The following is a 22502-nucleotide window of genomic DNA, read 5'->3' on the forward strand; positions in this document are numbered from 1 at the left end:
TAACAAAACATCTGATATGATCTCACATCTCAGAGCTTTGTCACAGCTGCTGTAGGAAGCCAATAGGTGTGATGAAAAACCGCTGGGTGGCAAAGCAGTCCTGCTCAAGAGGCAGGCAATGGATTTCGCTAGATCTGAGAGGACATCCCCTCGCTGTTTGCATCTCAACCACCCATACAACTCCAGTAAATCGGGATATATCTTCTTGTGAAGGGGGGGGGAATCCCAGAGCAACAGAAGAAAGAACACAGACTGTCATCAGTTATTAATGGAATCCCAGGGAAGCAGGTTAGGTGAGAATTTAGCCCACCTTTTGCTGTAGAGAAAGCAATGATGATGCATTGACACTACATATGGCAGGACCATTAGGGATCTCAACTGTAAACTGCTGAATATTGCCCCATAAAATGATAGGAAAATTTGCAAGGTTGAGATAAAACCCAGCAGAAGCAAACATGGAAAAATCCCAGTGGATGACCAACCTCACAGTCCAGTGGGAGATGTTCCCATCCTTTGCTCAGGTCCTGACAGACTGCAGTTTGTCATATACGCTGAAGTCAATCCATCCTACACGCAGTTTCTGGTACTTCCTGGTGTATAGAGGGACTAAGCTATGCACAAATCCTGGTCTGGATAAAGAGTAATGCCATGTAGCTCTCTATTATTTCTTGGGAGCTGACAAAAAGGGGTCGATGCTTGTATCTGTCAGCACGTGCATATCTGTCAAAAGCTGACAAAAGGAGTTGATGCTTGTATCTGTCAGCACTGTCAGTGGGTGGGGTGGGTGTTATTCTTCTGTGGGATTTGGGTTTTTTAATAGAAAGAGTGTTATTCATGAGGTCCTCTACTGATGATCACAAGTGAGTTGGAGAAGCAAGGGGTTTGACGGTGAAGGAAATCATCCTTATTTGGGTCCCTTGCCCTTGCGTGCTACCTGACCTTCTGCAGTTCCTGTCTCAGCCAGGAGGGCAGGGGCTGCCCCAGCCTGTGCAACAGCTTGGACAACTCCACGTTGTGGTCTCTGTAGTAGCTCGACAGAAATTCTCGAGACTGAGGAGGATGGGGAAAAAAGAAGAGAAACAACAGTCAAAGAAGGAAACCCACCAGGAGCTCTGCACTGCTCCCAGCGAGGGGCTCAGGGTGGCTGGCTTTGGAGTCAAACAGAAAGTCAATACTCAAACATGTTAACTTGAATCTCTGGAAAGCCCTTACCTCTTGGTCCATGGGTGGGTATTTCCGACCTTTGCTCTTCCCCAGGCACTTTGTTTTCCCTCCTTCCAGTAACTGGCACCAAAAGCCTTTCTGAGGGTCAAACCTGTAGAGGATTGTATTTTGTAATGACCGCACTACAGAATAATTGTCCAGCTACTAAGACATCAATGTGAGCCAACAAGTGTTGCTGTCCACTTCTCTCTAGATGACAGAAATACTGAGGACAGACTGAGGAAGAGCTTTCCTGTCTTGTGAAAGCTCCAGAAATGTATTTATTTTCCCCACAAACTTTCTTTAGACGTGGCTCAAGGTTAGACGTTTTTCACAGTGTTTTACCTACACTAGCTAGTTTTTATTCTTCTTGGCCATCATATAGAGTACAAGTTTTAAGTGTTGATCTGTAAGATGCCAGTTAAGGTCCTGAGCCTCAGTCTCAAGGATCTTACACAACCCCAGTCCAGACTGTGACTTACATTTTGTTTTCTGGTTTTGGTAAGAGATTTTATTAGTGTCAAACTGCTCCATGTACCCCTGTGGGATGGTTATGTTTTGATCAACTGACACTTGAAAAGAACTTTTTTGCTGAAAAAAGAATTAATACATTCTTTCCATGGAATTAGATGTGTTGTATTCTCAGGACATCATCAGCTGTGCTAAAGGACAGCTGTCCATCCTTCAGCTGGAGCTGATGCTGTCACTGGTCAGCACTGTCAAGGGGAGAGGGGTTAAAAAGGACAAGCATTTATTTGCTGGCTTTAACAGGCATGGGCTCAGTCCCTAAGTCTACTTGTACAGAAAAGTAATTATTGTGTGACTACCACATGATGAGAAATATAATATTGGCAGGTTTTATGTTGATTTTTGAGTGAAGTAAGCAGTGTTCAGGTCTGCTGAAAGAACTGTGGTTTGCTTGGTGATAATGTAACTGCACCTGAGAAGCTGGTGGTTCCATATCATTAGATCTAAATATGATTTTCATTCCAAGGATGGCATTAGAGCATAAACACTGTCTTAGCAGTCTTATCTGAAATACACAATTTGATTTGCATGTCTAAAACTCAGAGATATGGGAATTTTAGATTAAGGCTTTAAAGCACATAAGGAATGAACAACATGCAGCATTAAGTATTGAATTTATTGCTGCGGGACTTGCAGCATGCATAAAACATTGGCAAGGTTTGGGTTACTGCTATTCAGCAGATGTTTGAAAAGGATGAAGCAAAATTGCCCGGAACAGGTTGTTAATGAGTTACAGACTACCTTCTTGCCCTAGGTCTAGCTGTACAATATGGGTGCACCTGCAATTTGCCACTGTACATAAGTGAACTGATTTCTGGAGAAGGGTGAACCTTCTGCATGTTTTCTTGCCCAGCCCTTTATGGCAGCCCTGACCCTTGTTTCCTAAATATTTTCAGTAGCTGTATCAATTAAAAATGAATAAAACATTTATTAAATAGATATATCGATGATAACTTCATTTCTGCTTTGGCCTTTTCCATCTGCTCGTTGTATGGTGAAGTACTTGAGCTGGCTTGTGCTAATTTCCCAAAAGAAGCAGTAATATAGTGTGCTGGGAAAGGAAAACTACAAGACTGTGCCCCAAACAATATTTCTGCCTCAGAAGAAACATATTGAATGAATCTGGGTAGGGGAAAAGAGGGTAAGACAGCTAGGGCTGAATTCAATCAATGTGTCCAGCATGATGGAACTCTCAGAACCCTGCAAATGTAATTGGGCACAATGGAAGTATTTATCTGAAAATAGTGATAGTTTAAAGGCTAAAGTTACAAGCAAGCTCTCTAAAGCAGCCAGCAGAAGCCTCTCCTCCAGGCCTGGTTACCTTTTCCTCCCTTACAGAGCAAGGCTGTGGGAGGTGAAGGGCTGAACCGGGACACCTGTATGCTCACCCCATTGGGAAGTCAATATCCAATGCTAGAGGCAGGGTGGGTGCCTGTGAGGGCAGAGATAAACAATGCCACCATGAGGATCCTTCTGTTATCCTCTGACAAAGTGTTGCAGTGCTCCAAGAGAAAACTTGGGAGCACACTCCTCTAATCCTGCCTTTTCCTTTCTTTCCTGTTTTCACAGGAGAGAAAACAAGGGAAATCTCCCCTCAAGGCTGATGGATGTGGAGCTGCCCCCATGGCCAGAGCACAGTGTGAGGAGCCCAGGCTAGTGGAAAAGGTACTTTGTCCTAGGTTTCTGTTCATTTAGTTCAGATACCTTAAAATGTTAAACTATCACTCCATGTGAAAATGAGTTGGGTGGGGGAGAGGTGGGAAGCATCTCTTCAGTGCCGTAGTGGGAACTTCATGCAGACAACTGACTAGTTTCCCTGTCCTAGCACTTTGTGGGTCACCCTAACATCGACTTGATGGCATTGCATGTAAAAGACTTGCAACATTAGTTGATTTTCCTCATTTCTTTTCACTAATCTCTCAGGTTATGGAATCATAGAATCATAGATGGATTAGAAGGGACATTTAAACATCTTGTTCCAGCCTCGCTGCAATGAGCCAGGGAAACCTTCCACTAGACCAGGTTGCTCAAAGCTCCACCTTGAACACTTCCAGGGATGGGGCACCTACCACCTCTCTGAGCAACCTGTGCCAGTGTCTTACCACCCTCATTGTAAAGAACGTCTTCCTTGTGTCTAGCCTGAATCTAGGTCCTCTTTAGCAGTGTGTGTAAGAAGCAATGACCTAATTGCCCATCTCAGCTGTGGCTCTTGCTAACCCAACATGATGTGCAATTCTCTCCAGATGCCTAAGCCTTTCGTCTGTCTCCCCTCTGCTGTCTTCTGCTGGCTCTGATTAGTACTTTCCTTCTGCTTGGGTTGATTTTACTCTCCTATAAGATGTTCACATAATTACTCAGGGTGATGAACTTATCGCTCCCCAGTGTTTGCAGGTCTGGGTCCTCTGGCTGCTTTGTGACAACTTTAAAATCTGTGGTGTACTGTTATTAGGCAGTAATGACAAGGAGTGATCCTATGCAATCTCTTTGACAGTCCTACCATAAAGCGACTACATTGTTCGGTGCATTTTTCAATCCCATCCTAAATCTGCACAGAAGTGTGTGCTCCCACAGCACATTTGCATTCCTGGTGCCTCTAAAAAGTGATTGCATCATTTTATGGTTGTGTTTACAATCCATTTTTCCTGTCCAAACAAATAGGAGGCCGAAGTTTATTCCTGGTGTGTGACTCTGCTGGCTTTAATTTAGTTACGGAAAACAAGATATATGTATGTGGGTGTGTATTTAAAACCCAAGCAGAAGGCACTGCAGATGTGCAGCAGCAGTTACTCAAAGATCAGTAGTTCAGCTGTGTATTCAAACTCCTCCTCTATTTCAGCTGCTTTGGAAAACAATGACTTAAAAATTACATTGTCAAATATAAGATTTTTCCTTTAAAGAAAGATTTTGGCAGAGCAACATTCTTAAGGCCTGAAGACCAGCAAGCACTCAATTCTCTCTTTAAACCTCTTGTATACATAACCAGAACCCTCCTAGTGGAAGAAACATTAAACAATCATGAGCAGAGAGGAGGCTGTGTGGGGTTGCTGGAAAGCCTGTGGTCTCCTTTCCCCCTCACTTTTCCTGGTATCAGCCTTCAGGGTAAGGTACAGGCTTTGCTATTTCCCACCCTGTGTGCAGGCTCATGCTTTCTGCTTGCACACTGACTTGGCAAAACCCCCTACTGCGGTGCCAGGCTTCTCAGCGCTCTCTGAGCCCAGCACTTTGGGTCATAATGGGATGATGCTCCTCCTGTATAGAGGCTCAGTACAAAAACTACTTACTAATTACTTACTACTTACTTACTTTTCTGCCAGCTTAAGAGGGCAGAAAGTAATTCAGCCCACCTGCCACCCCCGCAGAGACTCTGCCTTCCTATGGGGAACTGAGTCAGAGCACCACACAGGCCATTAATCCCCTTACAGGGGGAAAGCTTCACCCTCCAGGTAATGAGAGTGAGAAATATGATCAGGCTCATCATAGCTGCCTTTGCTAGATCTGAACCAAAGTCTGTGGGAGGTCAATCAAAGGGCTTTCCATATATGAAAATGGGATTAGGGAATTATATATTTGGTCCATGTTAAAAGGAAATTATCAAGAACCTATATGACCAGACAAATCTTCGCGTACTGGGCAATTCTAACCCAGTGTCTGTCATTAGATTCCAACAAGAATATGGTAACAACATTTAAGCCAAATTTTTCACACCTGACCCTAGGTAGTCTTCAGATTCTGGAGACTAGCATAATGTTCAACAGTCTGATGTGTAAATGTGTGCTGAGTTCTTACGTGCACAGCTCACAGCAGCAGAATGTACATTTTAAATGGTCTAGTAATGAAAGCAAAACAGATACCCATAGCAAACAAGCACTGGGCACTTCAGATCACACACCCAGACTTAGAAGATGTGTTTTTACATAAATCTGTATGTTTGTTCTGCATCTGATACAACAGATTGTGAAGGTATTTGTTCTGGATGTTGTGCAAAGTACAGTTTGCATGTGGGAATGTGTGCAGTCATTAATTCTGTAATGTGTTACATGTGTGCAAGTTAAGGGAAAACTGGAGGGGTGTTAAACAGACAACCCCAAGCTTTGCAAAATTAGTGTTGTTGTGGATTTTTTTGTTTGTTTAATTGTAATTAATGATCAAGTGAGGATATACAGTGTGATCCCATAAGGTCGAGAGTAAAGGAACAGACTCACGTTAGAGCTTCAGAGTAATTATAATGAGGAGAGACTCCAAGAAACTTCTGCACTTCATCCATCACAGTAGCTGGGTCACTTCTTAGCTGCTGTCCATCAATAATAAGCAACTGTAGGGGTAAAAATGCTAGTTATTTAGAACCAAGACTAAGGCTAACAGCATAGGGTTAAATTAGCATGTGATTCAGTACAGTTTTATTACAGATGAACTTCCTTTTAGATATACTTTATTCTGTTGAATGTGTATAGGTGGGCACTTTATAACACTGTGTGCACATTGTTCAAATGCAACAGTTAAATCTCACAAGCCAATCCTGAGTCTCAGAAAATTCAGAGAAAAAGAGATAAAGAAGGAATGTAAAATTATGGTTAAGATTTATGTTGTGTTTTTAGGAAATCTGGCATGGAAGGTAAGTAACAGAAAACTCATGTATATCTTAGAATAAAGTGTTCAGAAGCTACTCAGGTTTGCAAAATTGTTGGCAAAGGTTTTATTGTTTTATTTCTAATTAAAGAGGAGTGTGGCATAAAGGTACATTGACCTCCACAAGCAAATGTTCAGACAGGGTATCAAAAGTGTCGTGGTGTACCACGCAGTATGGTTAATAACTATTTCAGGCAGATGGGGTTTATATTTATTTTGAAGGGTTATTATGAATTATTAAGGTTTTGAGTGCACAGGCCAAGAGAATGCACATTACTGATGCCCATTAGTAAGCACTGTGAGTGCTCTCTCTCTCTGTGCATCTTATTGGGAATGAGTGCATTTTGTTGTGCATCTTGTAAAATTAATCACTGTAACCATGAAACATGAGTGGTTACCGGTTTTACAAGGGAGATGTCAGTGTTTAATAAGAGGGCTGCAGTCACTCTTCATTGGAAGAGGAGAGAAATCTTCGTGAGAGGGACAGCAGCAGGGTGAGGGCAAAGAAGGAGCACGGGTAACAGGGCATGGGATGTTTGGCATCCTTTGTATGCTCCAAGTTGATCAGGACAGACCTTTCTCCTTCAGAGGAAGAAGTGGGTCTGTGCTGGAGATGAGGAGCCATACCCTGTTTGCTCCTAGGGCCATACTGCCTGGGGACAGTCTTTGCTGCTCTAGGCAGTACTGCTTCCCTGTTATGAAGGTGTAGAAAGGCCAGAGATGAAAGAAGAAAGTACTTTCTCCTTTCTCCTGGAGATGGGATTGGCCTGCTTCTCTTTGTAGTACAGCTGAGACTGTATGATAGGAAAAGGGAGGATTGCAAAAAGACAAAGCTTCTATTTTCTTTTTGTATTTTCAGGTCCCTGACTAAACAGGCAACACTCAGTTCCACCTCCTTTCAGCAAAATTCTGTCTCACATAAGGTAATCTCCGGAGATACTTGTTCATTATGCTTGCTCATTAAACACGCTTTTACTACTTCTTCTTACAGTAGGTAAACTTATGAGCTGAGCTGTGGACAACATCCATGGGTCAAGAGTGCCCATGTGTGTATCTTGTAGTACTAAAGTTTTGCTTTAGGTTTATATCTGTAAACAATATTTTTAGTAATGGCAATATTCTTTAGGTCTATGTGTTTACATCTATTTCTTCATGGGAAAGATTATAAAAGACAGTTTGGTAAGACATCTGAAGGAAGATGGGGACAAAAGAAGGTATTGCTGTCTAACACTGAGAAAGGCCTTGTCAACCTTGGCTGATGCTGGAAGGAATCCCTAAAGTCTCCCCAGCAGGCCCATGTGGCTGCAGTTCATAGCATTTTCCCGTTGCATCTTTTCCATCAGGAAACAGAAAAATCAATACACATCTGCCAAATAGCCTGGTCATGTTAGAACTGCATTTCCTGTCAGCTTAGAGTTGCAGTGGTAAATATCCCAGCACCTCTAGTGATGAGGCCATGCTCATTTTTGGGACTTTGATGAGCTTGGTTAAACAACAGGTTGAAAATTACCTGTGAAGCAGGGTAATGAGTTAACCATCGTTCAATGTGGACAGCATACCAGCCGGGTGTCAGGCATCTCTTCTGGAGGGTCCTTATCTCCGAGGATGCCCACTGGCTGGATGTAATGACTTCATAAAAGTTGAATTTCAAGGCAGCAGGGTCCTCATGGGATCGCTGGTGCTAATGGGAGAGATTAGGCAGGTATCACAGGGATGCTGAGGATAAAGCTATGAACCTCCCAAGGTCTGTTGGGAGGGCTGTGCTGGCACAGAGGGAGAGGAGCTGAGAAGCCAAATTTTGCCAAAATAGACACAATTTTTTACTGCTTTGCATCTCTCACATTGACAATTGTAAAGGTGCAAGTGAGCTGTTAAACATGGTGCAGACTGCAGCCCTAGGCCATGTTTTATTACTTGCAGTACTCATAACACCAGTATCAGAAATGGTGTTTTTTATGCTGATTGCAACATTAGTAATCCATGTCTAACTCTGCTTTCAATATGCCCTTTTTCTGTATGATTACACCATATTTTACAAATACATTTTTTAAGTAGAGTAGACTTTCTTATGCAAAGACATAGGCTTGGTGTCGTGGTTTAAGTCCAGCCAGTAACTCAGAACCATGCAGCTGCTCACTCACTCCCCCCACTTCTTTCTCCTCCTGCTCCTGGAGGGACAGGGGAGGAGAACTGAAAGAATGTACCTCCCATGGGTTGAGATAAGAACAATCCAGTAACTAAGGTATAACACAAATCACTGCTGCTACCACCAATAATGATAAAGATAAGCGATATAACAAGGGAAGAGAATACAACTGCTTCACCACCCCCCGACCGATACCTAGCCTGACCCAAGCAGTGATCTAGCCCTTCTGGGTAACTCCCCCCAGTTTATATACTGGATATGACATGCTATGGTATGGAATACCCCTTCGGCTAGTTTGGGTCAGGTGTCCTGTCCCTGCTTCCTCCTGACTTCTCCTCCTCCCTGCCAGAGCATGAGACTGACTTTGGTCAGAGTAAACATTACTTAGCAACAATTAAAAACATTGGGTTTTGTTGTTCCCAGGCTGAAAATCAAAACCACAGCTGAACCCGGGACAGTCGGTAAAAGATAAAGTGTTTCCTAGAGTTTTCTCAGGAAAACAACAGGCTTTATTTTCTTCCACTCTATACACATGTACACCACCCCATGTAGCTTGGCTTACATGCTGGAGTGTGGGATGAGGTACCAGATTCTAAGCATCAAGAGAAGAGCTCTGATTTTCTAGCAAGGCTATGCTCATTTCCCCTATGTATTCCCCTGGGCAAGGTGCACTGCTTTTCCTCCATGCAGTGTCAGTTGTAATTGAGATTAAACTGTTTGTTTACAGCTGGTGGCAGCTCTGTGCTGAGAAGTTTCATCATCTATGACACCGGTGTCACAGATGCCAACTGCAAAAGCTGGCACTCAGAATCCTTCCACTTCTACAGAGTTCATATTAGGTAACCCTAATTCTTGCTCAAGGGGGTTGCTCAAATTCCCACAGATGCTGGCTATCATCCCCTGCCACTGATTTCTCAAAGGCAAGGTCTGTACCTGGTACCAGGAATATGCCCGATCAGATGGGTCGATGAGGATGGTGATGATCTTGGCCTTGGGGATGAGGGAAGCAGCTCGCTTAGGGGCATCCTCAGAGTGGAAATAGTTGGCACTTTTCTCGAAGATGAGGTCAGTGGTGGTGTTGGAAGGAGTGGGGAAGAAATCCATGTACCTGGGAGGCGAAGGAACCCATTAGAATTAGCAAAATCGACAAAAGGATCGTATTTCTCTGCTTCCCATTTCCTTCTAGGTGAAAAGGTGGGTTTTCAGACATAATGCTCAAGAAGCAAAGTTGAATTTCTCAGCTCATTTCAGAACTGGAATAGGGGGAACACATCTTGGCTCTTATGTGGTACTGGTAATAGATAACGCTTCAACGAAGTCAGCTAATTAGGTTTTTCCTTTGATGGATGGGATTTTTGCTAAGAAGTTCAATGTCAAAGGGATAGCCTTCACCAGTTTGGAATAAGTTTGGTTTTACCTGCAGAAGAAAATGGGAAAAGCTTCAAAATGTCAAGCATTTAATTTTAACATTGTTAAAATACTTCATTTTGGAGCCACCAAATCTTTCCTTTTAGACATTTTCAGAATGTAAAATTTGGATTTTGGCTTTGAATAGTCTTTTCCACGTAAAACTGATTAGAATTAAAAGTAGAAGAGACAGTTCGACTGAAAGGGTGAAACATTCAAATGAGGCAAAAGGTGACATTTTTCTGGTGGTCTTTTCGGGTCCATTTGATTTCACTGAGCACCCAGTTTTGGTGGGGCTCACTGTTTTTTGTCCTTTCTATGGAAACAAAGTATGCAGGGCTCACCCTCTGCCCAGGACCCCACTGACTTTGGAACCTGAAGGCCAGTTTTTGGTGACACCTGGCAGAAGAAGTCTCCGAGAAGCCAGCCTCTTCCTCTACGTGTTACACGGGGTGCAGAGGAGAGAAACCCCCCTGCCCCACCGCCACTCCTTCTTCACTGTGTGTATTACACATGTAATATAGGATGACCATGGTGAGCTTCCCCTTTATGTAGTATGGAATAACAAACACCAAGCATTTCTTTCTCTTTCCCTTTATTGTTTGTGCCATCTTGACCTGGGCAGCTGGTGCTGTGGCTGGGGCACAGCCTGCTTATAGCAGTCAGGCCTATTCACTCCGCACACTCTCCATGCTGTATGCCAGGAAGGAAACCACTCCAGATTAACTTGTGGATTCTGACACATTTAGGCTTTCACACAAGGATGAGAACTGCTGTTCCCTGTGGAAAAAGAGCCTTACACAAATGCTTTTCTTAGAAATAAATAGTAAAAGCAATATTTAGAAGTGTGATAGTGATACCAGCTGAAATGCTCTACACTGTTTTTTTCTCAAGAAGAGACAAATCAAATGTTACTTGCTGAAAAGCCACTTTCAAAAGAAGAGAGTATAATTCAGTATAGAAACAGTTATGAAAAGACAGTTGCTATTCAGCATGAAGACAGACATCATAACTGGGGTGTCTATTGTGTTCATTGATGAAAAGATAACAAAATTGTGACTGTGATATCTAAACAAAATTAAGGACTTGATTAAATGTCCCATTGTTACAAATTAGTTTACTTTTGTTTGATAATGTCAAGCAGAACAAATTCATCCACTAATTACGTTGATGTCACACATTCTTCTGTAATTGTTCCATTGTGGTTTACCATGTATTAATAATGAATGCTTCTATTTTGTTATTCTTCTTACCAGTCGATTCCCTTGTGATAGTTATTTCCATTGAAGAACTGAACTTCTTCAAAAGTTTTTGGGCTAGGAATATTGCTGATAATGGAAGGATGCATCAGAAGAAATAAATAAAGGGCTGTTGTTCCTACAACAACAAAAAGAGATGCCATTAAATAGTAGAAAAATCCCCACCTTTGACTTTATTCATTCAAGAAAGTACTTTAAATCAATGCATGCTGAGATATACGGGAAAATTAGATTACCTTTTATACGGAAGTTTCCTATTGATGGAAGGCCTGTGTACGCACAAAGGGCTTTCAGAGGGATGGGGGATACGTGCAGACTCTTCTGCTTTTTGAGCTTTTGTAATTTCCAAACCCTGTATTCTGCTCTGTGATACAAGCCCGATATTGCTGCTGAAGGCATTTCTTGCTTGACTCTGTATTTAAACCTCTGAGGCAATTCAGACTGAACACCTTTGTTTTCAAACTATTCATGTTGCACTAAACTTCTCAAAAGCATTAACTGTGGGACTATGTTTTTGTTGCTCCCAGAACTGTCCTTTTGCCCTCTGTGCATTTGTCCTCGGGGTCTGCTACTGAGGAATAAAGGTTCTGTTTCAATGCTACCAAGCCTGTATGTGGTAAGTATGCTTTCAAATCCCAGTAATAGTACTTATTTGTTATTTGTTTGAGGAAAATAACTGGAAATGTTATATGGTAGTAAACAGAATTTTGGAGAATGTCTCTTTAAAATTGCACTTCAATGTTTTCATGCTGTGCAAACTGTCATTGGACTATGGATCAAAACCTGCTGTCTCTGTCACTGTCACAGTATTTCTGCATCATCTTGGATTACTCAATTATTTCCTTGCCTCAGCATCTTCTTAGTGTAGTATGTCCACAACAGTTATCACTATCCTGGGAAAGGAATTGGTGGCTTAATTTATATAATGCCCTGAGACCCTCAGAGGTCTGCAGGGTGTTAGGTACATTTGTTGTCAGATAGGTTCTTAAACAATGTTGAAATACTTAGTCAAAGAAGTTAATAGCTATCGTAACACAGGGCAACCTGACAGCAGCATTTTGTCATGTCAAATGAGTGCAATTTTACTATACAAACAGTTGTCACTGTCTGTTGGCAGTGGAGTTACTGTCTGAATCCCACAGGGTTTGGGAGTGAACCCTTTCTAAGGCAGGGAGTTGGTTTCCATTTACAGGACACAAATACAGATGCAAAACTGGGTGGCCAGCTTTGGTTACAAATTCATTACTTCTTACCTGTTTTCTGGGGTCCTATCACAAGGAATTTGGGCAGGTGGTCACAAGTTTTGTCTCTGGACCAAATATCCCTATGTCGTTTATCATCACACGGGTTCTGAAGAAGAAAAGGCAGTTGTGTACATCATGCTGGGGTATCCTAAATGTTTGCATGTCTTTGCAGGTGGGAAGTGTTAGGCACTAACTCCAGAGCCTTACACCAAGTAGTAAAATCCTGTATTTCCTCATAAGAGTTTACTCGTGGCAGATATTGAACACCATGGGAGCATTCAAGTACGCAAGGGACCAAACTCTCAGGTATCTCCCAGGACCAGCCCTTCCAGGAATCCCAGAGAAGTCAGTAAGGCTACACAGTTGTGCAAATCCTGGAAGGACTGGTGTCAAAATCCACACCCTATGAGACTACTGCATTTCCTTCTCTCCATTAGCTGGGCTCAGTTCATAAACTCAGTTTGTAGGCACTTAGGTTGTCTCTTTGAGTAAAAATCAATGCACACGTAAGGGTTTTGCATGACTGAGGATTAAGTTCACTCATTAGAAAAAAAGAAAATAAAAAAAAAATATTAAAAGATTGATTTAATCAAGTTTTCATTTGAGGTTAAAATGGAAACCTCTGAACAGCTTCAAGGCATTACTTTCTTAGGTGACAAAATGGTTTCAGATATATGGGACTTAGTGCCAATTTTAATTTACATAAACACCCAAAAGGAAGAACAAAATAGAAATGTGGGATATTATTAATCTCCTTATCTTGCTACTACCTATGAATGCAAAGTAAAAATGTGTGAACAAAGAAAAGGTTAGGATTGACTGCTTCTTAAAACAGTTATCACATGTGTACAGTTTTTGCATAGTATCAGCTAGTAATAGAAGATTTTGCTAGTGAATAAAGTTATCAAAATACAATGGAGAAAATCATTAACTGATTTGAATTGCTGCTGCTCCACTGATGCCAGTGGAAATATTATAGATTTAGACTTCTTTTGCATCTGGACCAAAAATAACAGGAAAAATTTCAGCTCCTTTTTGCTAGCATAAGCCCAGAATAACTGCCCAGATCGCTATGGTGTCGCTCTGGATTTATACCTGCATAGTTGAAAGCACAGCTTGGCATATCATATTCTGAATAAGAGAAGAGCCAGACATCTGTAACAATGATTAGGTAATTACAGTGCTGAAGGAGGTTACAAGCATCACATTTGAAACATACAGTTTATACAGAAACCCTCTTTATTCTTAAACAGAACTGCCCATTCTGTTTGCTGCTGACCCCTCCTGCTCTCCCTTTTCCTTGCTGTTCCACTGAAGGGGTTTCAGGTGGTAGGAAACCATCCTGGTAGCTACAGTAATCCAATGTTAGTGATTTCCCATTGAGGGGTCCAATGACTCTGCATCTCTTACACCTGGCTGGCTGAGAGCATCTTATGGGTAGTGCAACACAATTAGCGAACACAGGGCAATGCATCAGTAGAACTACAAACAGGGAGGATGGGAAGGGAAGCTTTCTCACACATAAGTGGCAATTAGGGGCTTTTACCATGTCTGAGTTAGGGGGAGTGGAAGCTAATCCATTTCTGTTCAAAAGCAGTGGTGTCTCAAGAATACGTAAATAGTCTAAGACAGTATGCAGGAAGAAATAACGTACCTGAATGAGAAGGGGGATTATTTTATTTTTTATAGGAAACGATTCTTATTTCAACAAGTGACTTGTAATTGGAGGAGGAAGAAGATGTGACATTACCTGCCAAAGAGGGTCTGTCTGCTCTGGGAAGAGCTCAAAGTACTTCTGAGCCAGCTGAACAGGGGGCAGTGTCTGAAGGTTCAGGTTAGTTGAGCTTTTAACAAAGTTGGCCAGGTTGACAAAGGTGTATAAGCCCAGGCGGTCGTTCCCATAATTAGACAAATGGGTCATGAAGATGCTGATCTGGGAGGCAAGAGAAACTTTTCAGTTACAGGGTATCAGCAGATAGCAGCATCTGGATGGAAGGGCAGGCACAGGGGCTCCAAGAGGTTCGCTAAACCCTGTACACACACCCCACACACACCCAAACCAAAAGACAATAAAAGTGTTAAACTAGTTGCACTTCCTGTCCTCTCTGTGAGGGTCACATCTTGAAACTTGTCACATGTGCACTTTAAAACCCGTTATCTGAAGGGATGTATTGCTCAAGGGCTCCCCATGGAGTGGCATTCAGGAGATGCTCTTGGAGACATTTTTGTTAATACTATGTTTTGAGCTCTTTTTACAAACAACATAGAAACTGTTTATTGCATGCTTTAAGTTTACTTTGCTCTTTCTCATCCCTGGGCAGGTGTCTGGGAGTCGCTGGCAAATGTGTAGGGTTAGGAATCCCCAGCACTCTGGAACATCTGAGGGAGACAGTTCAGTGCTCTTCAGATGGGTAGGCAAAGCTTAATTTCAGGGCTGCTACTTATGGAATTAACCTGAAAATCTGACTAATACGGTGTCTCCTATAAATGAAGGTTGGCTAATTTGTTTAAATTGGCATAGCTGGAAGTAGGTAAGTTCTGAAATGTAAAGATTTCAAGCCTTTGTGAATGATGGTATCTCAGCTAAATGTCACTGTCATTGTTTTCTCCTTAAAACCAATAAGGCTGCCTTTTTGTCAGCCTTACTCTGATTCTCCTGTACAAGGCCACTGCTTTGTAGATCTTATCATTTCTTTCAGAGGGATACAGATAATTTGTAAGAATAACATGAAGAATATATTTCCCACTATTTTCTTTACCTGGGGTGATTAAATTCAGTTTTGCAGCTGCAAAGGCCTCATTTTTCTGTAGATGGTAATGAAGATACTGTCAGACTGAGTGTTGCTACTTGACTCTTCTACTCAGTGAATTGGCCTATGATAGGATGTGCAATGATAGTACGATTTAATGACGCTGTTATCAAGAAATAACATCATAGTGGTAACGTTGCACACACAGTGCAGGTCATTGCACACTTCTGCTGGTGTGTGGTCCCAGGGTTTTGCTCTGGCAGAAGAAAGGGCTGCTGATAAAAATACTGTGTCCTGACTTTCAAAGTAACTATGGAATGCAAAACCACATGCTTTCCACTTCCACCATCTTGCTCTGCCAATGTGGTGCTTCTTTAATGTTTAAAATCATGGCCATTAGTTTGTTAAATTATTGATAAGGCTTTTAATTCTTCTATAAGGTGAAGATGGATGGAGCTTAGGACAAAGTGTCCCTTATGGCCCATCTGCAGTATGTTTACCCTTTGCCCACTTTATTCCACAAAAGGTAATTTGTTCCTCACTTTCATTCTGTACTGAGCCTCTGTTGAGCAAAGATTGTCAGCTGTGCAAGATCTGTGTTCTGCGGGCTTGGCTTAACTGGAGTGAACACTGAAATTGCCCTAGACATTGAGCAGGTCCGTATATAGTACCCCAGAAACAGAAGGAAGGCCATGAGTCCTCTTTGGGCTTGCAGTCTACTGACCTTCTCCTTCATACCCCCAAAAAATGCCAATGCAAACATATCCTTTTTGATTTAGAGTTCAGCTTCTTCGCAATATAACAAATACTTCCTGCAACCCAGTTTTAAAATGGTGTAAACCACAGGAAATGTTGATAGAGAATATTATCTTGTCTCAGAAGTGTTTTTCATAAGTACTAGAGGGTCTGTCAATGACATTTAATATTATTGCAGCAATTTAATATTACTGCAGCAAATAAAGTATGCAAGTAGATCTACTTGGTCTTTTTGCTTTCTTTACACTTGAATTAGAATGAGTTATTTTTAATGTTAAAAAGCACTTATAGGAGACACATATTAGCTTATTTTCAGAGTTTCATTAGGATGCAGCCCAATACAAAGGTTCCAATGGATGACTCTTCATGGAGTCAAAAGATCTGGGACATCTCTCTTGACTTCTTTTATTCCATTGACTTATTTATTTATTTATTAAGTGAAAATCTCTCAAATGTGGTGCATAATAGATGGGATAAAATCACAGCTAACTCTTTGCCATCTGTCTGTGAATCAGTTGAGACAAAAGGAGATAGATACTAACTGTTAATGTTTACAGCATGGAGGGACACAAAAGTTAGTTTTCATGCTGATGCCTCAATCCATAGAAAATGCAGTAGTCTAGAAATGTGCTGAGCTAGCACAGGGCTGCTGTGGTGTGCCTGAGGGTGGCGCTGGGCTGCTTAGTGCCAGTGCACTGCTTTACTGGGCTCTTTTGGTGTGTCCAATAGTGCACTACAGGGGCAATAAATTGTTTCAGGTTCCAGAAACTGGGGACAGGGCTCTGTCTGCTTTGCATTACTCTTGAGGTTAAACTAGCATAAGCAATCTGTGTTACACAAATATGCAGAAAGATACTGAGTAAAACCCTTGCGGTCACTACACAACCTATAGTAAACATGTTATGGGAAGTGACGTCAATTGTGCGTTAGGTTGTTCCCTCACCGGGGCCAGCCCAGACACTCTGCAGGACAGTGGTGTTCAGGTGACGCTGTAGTTTGTTCTGATGTGGTATCTCATCGGCTTTGGCAATTGGTCTCTCTGATATGAGATTGTCTGTAAACTAATGACAGGATCGTCACACAATTTTACTATCTAGTTCTTTCTTCCAGGGCTTTTTAGAATCAGTTATATCCAGAAATTATAGATATACAGGGAATTTTCTATATGTAATATTTGTATTTGCATGCTTGTGTCATATACATGAAATGAATATGACTTAATTGTTGGTTATCTTAGTAGAGGAAAATAAAAAGCTTGCTTCAAAATTATTGGAATATAAACAATGCTGGATCTGCTTAAAGTGTGCCAAAACTGTCTTCTCTACTCAGAGTTAGTGCACTTTCTCCAGATCCATAGCCCCGTGTACCTATTAATGCAGAATATAGAGGTTTATTTCCTCCTATAAGTGCCAAATTCAATACAGTCTTAAATAAAAGCACTCATTTTTGGACAAAGGTTAGCTACCTGTCTCTGGAGGGCACTAGGATGCTAGTCTCCTATAAGACTGGAAATCATATTTGTCTTTGTGTTGTGGGAATCCCTCCAGCCTGAGGGAAATCTGCAGTTGTGTGTGTTTGTACAGGAGCTGATACTAAACAAGGCTGTTGGATCTATGTTCCCAGGAGCCGATGCTCCATAGCCACCAATGTCCTTGCCATTTATCCTAGTGAATTGAAACAGTTATGAAATTTGCACAAAGCTTCTGGCTTCTCCTTGAGAATACTGTATGGCTACATTCCAGAACAGAAATCCCTGGGAAAAGGACTGTTAGAGCTCCAGATTTCAGCTGACGTGTAACCCAAGTAAGCTCACTGGTGTACCTGGCGAGTCTGAAGGATCACTAAGATGACCCAATATGTGATACTGGGAATCAAATATTGGCCCATATATGTTGATAATTTGAACTTATGCCTTTCCATTGATCTAGCACTTGCAGTCAAAAAATCAGTTACAAAACTTACATATAGATTTGCTCTACCTCACTCAGCCTTCAATAATTAAATAGGATCATTGTTCCCTTTTAAGTCCTTTCCTTCTGCTCATCCTTCGGCCCTTCCCCATTGCTGGAAAAGGCCAGGAACAGAGGTAAGTCTTATGTGTGAATCCTGTTTCTCTGAGAGGAACAACTTCTTTCCTCGCTTCTGTGCCTCTTAAATAACATTTGCAAGAAGGGATGAATTAACACACACAAAGTAAATCAGGAGTGTAGCTCAACTTTGTGCAGACTCAAGACACTGGGAAATACATGGTGCAGGATCCTGTTCTTGTAGAAATGTGGTAGCGTATTTCCTGCTCTTCTCTGCCCCTCTCTTGCATGAATGTCTCTCAGAAAAATGGATTTTGCTGTTCCATCTTTTTCCATTGTGCTCAGAAAATGCTGTTGCACAGCTGCTCCAAGAGAAACCTCTAATAACCGGGTCTAGATGGTAGCATGTTGTGTTTCTGCATGTGTAAACGGGATGGCATGGCTAAGAAATGCAAGACTGTCAAGTGTTCATTTACTAATACCAAGCAGCTTTAAGCTAGGCTGACCACAGAAATATCTCTTTCTGTTTCAGATGTTTAATATATTTCACATCTTGAACATCCTCCTGTTTTGGATTACAGACTTGTCTGGTACCTTATAATTCAGAGCCCCATTCACTGATAATGAATCCCAGAACACTTGAGCCCTTAATGCAGCTGGTTGTGCAGCAGCACAGAAAGCAAGCTGGAAGTGAGATTTTTGTGTTGACAAAGCACTTATTTTAATAATGACAAATTGTTTTTCTAGAATTCAGCACTATTCATATTCATGACTCTTCTGCTACTGAAGCAAAGTAATTTATATGCCTGAAAACCACTTTTTTCACTTTTACTCTATTTCCACTCTGCACATCTTGTTTATATTTTAGTATTCTTGACAGGATAATCAAATCTGTTTGAAACATGGTATCTCTACACGAAGCAAAAACCCACTGTGTTTGGAAAGAAACACTTTTGTCTTTGATTGAAGGGGAAACAAAAATGTTGAATGGCGTTTTATTTCCTGTGCCCATATTCATTACAGTGTCTACACTGGAAATACTCTACATGTGTCTGCATTTCCCAGTGATGGGAGGGGAAGCTGTGGTAAATCAGCAGTATTATGTGTCATTGGGACAGCCATACAAATGTTGTAGTATGTCTACGTTGCTTTAACATTCCCTAGTCGAAGAGCAAAGTTGTTTCTCATTTACCCAGGAACACTCCCCGTTTACATTATTTAGTTGGTATGATTAAATGAATTCCTTTTTATTGACAGAAAAATCCTGTGCGTTGCACCTTTCCCTATGAGGCTGAAGTTGCTATGTTCTTTATTTATTTTTAGTTTCTAATATTTACCTAAGTCTCACTTATAAAGTAAAAGTTAAATCAAGACCACATTCCAACACAGTAACTGTTTCCCATCTTTGATACTTCTGGTGCAGAAGGTCCTAGATGAAGAAAGCCAGATAGGAGGTTCCACTATATATATCCTATATATATATATATATATATAAAAATATATAGAATATATTAGATATAATTACTATATATTAAATAATATAAATATATAAGTATTATATATATAAAATATTATAGGTATATACACTTAACATCTATTAAATATTATATAATTATATATACACTATATATATATTTACCCAAATTTAAGAAAAGTGGGGTTTTTTTTACTGTTAGACCATACTTTCAGAGTCTGTGAAAAGCTAACTTCTGTTGATGAGGACATGCACTCAGTGAGTGGCTGCACTAGGGAGGAGAAACAAAATGGATTTTTTTATGCCTGTTAATTTGTCGCACTTTGTATAAGTGACCAGTGGTACATCCAGTTGTGACTGAAGTATAATGAGTTCTATGGACATATGATGCTGCCAGTTACATCTGTGGGCCCCAAGAAAGCTTTGCAGAAATCTACAGCAAGTCAGTCCTCCTGTTATAGCCATATATTTTCAAGTGAAGTTCATGACATGGGAATTTGATTTGTTGCCATCTGTGATTTCCCATTGAGGAGACTTCCTTAGACTATAAACTACCTCTGAAACAATAAAAAATTCAGACTCGAGAATAACCCCAACTTCACATTACACAAATGAACCAGATGAGAAAGGATTTGGGCACTATTGCCTGAAGTCAGATTTGTACACCAACTGTTTCTGATAGAATAATAAAAGTATCTTCAAAGATCCAGCTCTGGGAAGTCTCAGATGGTTTTGGTCTTCAGTTTTCAAAGATGATCAAAGCAGTTTGCATGAGGAGATAGCTATCAATACCCCATTTCCTTGATGATACATGTTCCGTCTCCCTTTTAACTTCTGTTGAGCAGCTACAAAACATTGGTTGAGGCTGTCGACCTCTTTAGTCATAATCCTCTACAAACAAAAATCAGTTGAGCTTCAATTATTTTGTGCCAGTGCATAACGTGAGTAGTCTTTGGCACCAGTTTATTGTGCCAAATTAAATTCCACTCTGGCTGCATCTACAGCAAATGATGGAGCTTTCTCTATTCCTGCATTGCAATAGGGATAGATGTCCCTTGCTGTTCTTCTTGTGGCAGATACTGTGCTGACAGTACCACCAGCACAGCAGGAGGAGAGCTGGCCTGAGCTGGCAGGTGAGTGGCCACCATGGGCCAGCATTATCTCATGTCCTTTGCAGTGCCTTGGAGTGGTGTGCCATAGGCAGTGCTTGTGTATCACTGTCTTACAGGCATGGTATTTACCTGCTGCTCTCTTATTTGTGTGTGTTTGTTCATAAATGCCTGATATCTAAACAAGAACATGGTTTAGTAGCATGTACATGTTGCAAATAATACAGGAGGGGTCACTTTTCAGCATAGAATAGATGTCTTTGCAGCAAAACTAATTACTTTCCCAGAATTTCCAAAATAATCTTAAGGGGCCTTTTAAGTGGAAAATAGGAAATATCTTCCTGTTTGAATTGTATTTTAATGGACAATATTCTCTTAACTTGAAGAAATCTAGATACAATGTGCATGTATTTTAAGCAACATTGATGGCTTGGCTTCATGAGCAAAGATTTTGGGAAGGGCTTTAACCACGCTTACTACAAGCACAATGACCAAGGGCAAGTGGGATATGCAAATCTGGCTGGAAAAGGGTGTTTAGGCAATCAGGGAGTGTCCAACCATGACTGTCATCTCCTGAGTAATCTCAAGCTACCCATGCCCTGGTCTGCCCACATGCAAGGTTGGATCTGCAGCTTCCCATGCACCTTGTCACCTACCGATTCGACCCTCACCTGTCCATACCAACAAGTGAGAGCAAGCCCTGCCAGCCTGTGCAGTGGATGTTCTAGGTGAGTGCAGCTTGCACAGAACTGGCCCCATCCTTTACACCTGAGGTTTAACTGCCAGGCCTAGCGAGCTAGGATGGTGACAGCAAAGTCTGCAGATTGTAGGTTTTATGAGTGTCCTTCTCTTAGATGGCAGACCATACACGGCTGGACGAGCTCCATCAGCCTGGGTTTGAAGATAGGAGTTTTCCTTCTCCTATGTTCTGAGCAAGACTGTCATTTCCTGGGTCAATCTCCAGTGACGACTATCACAAGCCCACTGAGGAGCTGGCAGTGCTGTGGTATTGCTACGTCCAGGCGGGATTCTGACTTAGAGACGTTCAGTCATAAGCCCACAGATGGTAGCCTCATGCCAGTGGCTCCTCAGCCAAGTGCAGGCACCAGGGGTCTGAACCTGTGGTTCCTCTCGTACTGAGCAGGATTACTATTGCAAGAACACATCATCAGTAGGGTAAAACTAACCTGTCTCATGACATTAAACCTCAGTTATGTAGACCATATTGGATACGATGCGATACAATTAAGAGCTTGCTCTACCCATGTAGTACCTGTATGGCTGCGATTCCTGGATAAGAAGAGGAGACTTTTCTACTCTGCAGTCTGTAAGCTACCAGACAGCATTAAACCAGGGGAGCCAGCAGCGGCCAGGCTGCCAAACAGCTATTAACTATGGTGATAAATATTTATGAGCACTGCTTTTGAGCCAAGCTGTGTGCTTGAGCCTCCCTGCATATACACTGTGGGTCAGCTGGGAATGCCCTGTCAAATTGCTCTCACCAGGGATTAACTTTTGTCATTTTGCAGCTTGGAGATGTCCCCTGGCTACTCTGTAGAGTTCTAGGGAAAGCAAGATATCTAGGCAGAATGAAGCCAATCCTGAAGTAAACATAGACTTCAAGGTTGACAAACTGACCACGTTCAGGGATAAAACATATGTTTTAGTGCTGCAGGTGTCTAGTGTGTTGCTGGGGGGCTGTCTGTGTTAATATCAGAGAGGAAGCACAGTACTGCACAGATTGAGTTCAATACCATTCACTTCAGTAGGACTTAAATAAATTGGGTTTTTTAATCTGGATCTTCAGTTGTCGCTCTCTCTATTTACCCTTCTAATCAGCGAATTAAAACATAATCCTCTGAGCTGACTGAACTGTGGGAGAAATATGCTCACCTATCTGCTGATGGCAAATAATGGTCAAAATGATCATTAATTCGGATAAGCAGACATAAATTACTTTCTCTGATGTTCCT

At 41.5% G+C, this 22502-nt stretch overlaps 1 protein-coding gene across 1 annotated transcript in view; it reads right to left on the minus strand.

Annotated features, from left to right (window-relative positions):
* Window positions 1-930: 930 nt before the first annotated feature.
* LOC101874819 (N-deacetylase and N-sulfotransferase 4) overlaps window positions 931-22502 on the minus strand; it is a 77333-nt gene continuing 55761 nt past the window's right edge. Inside the window, exons 6-13 of the mRNA XM_005151495.3 lie at window positions 14164-14346; window positions 12423-12519; window positions 11164-11287; window positions 9437-9611; window positions 7868-8038; window positions 5934-6043; window positions 1213-1315; window positions 931-1050 (exon numbers count right to left, since the gene is read on the minus strand). Coding sequence (XP_005151552.1) covers window positions 931-1050; window positions 1213-1315; window positions 5934-6043; window positions 7868-8038; window positions 9437-9611; window positions 11164-11287; window positions 12423-12519; window positions 14164-14346 — 1083 coding nt within the window. The remainder of the gene's footprint in view (window positions 1051-1212; window positions 1316-5933; window positions 6044-7867; window positions 8039-9436; window positions 9612-11163; window positions 11288-12422; window positions 12520-14163; window positions 14347-22502) is intronic.

The sequence above is a fragment of the Melopsittacus undulatus genome, chromosome 7 (genome assembly GCF_012275295.1).
Source record: "Melopsittacus undulatus isolate bMelUnd1 chromosome 7, bMelUnd1.mat.Z, whole genome shotgun sequence".
Taxonomy (NCBI): Eukaryota; Metazoa; Chordata; class Aves; order Psittaciformes; family Psittaculidae; genus Melopsittacus; species Melopsittacus undulatus.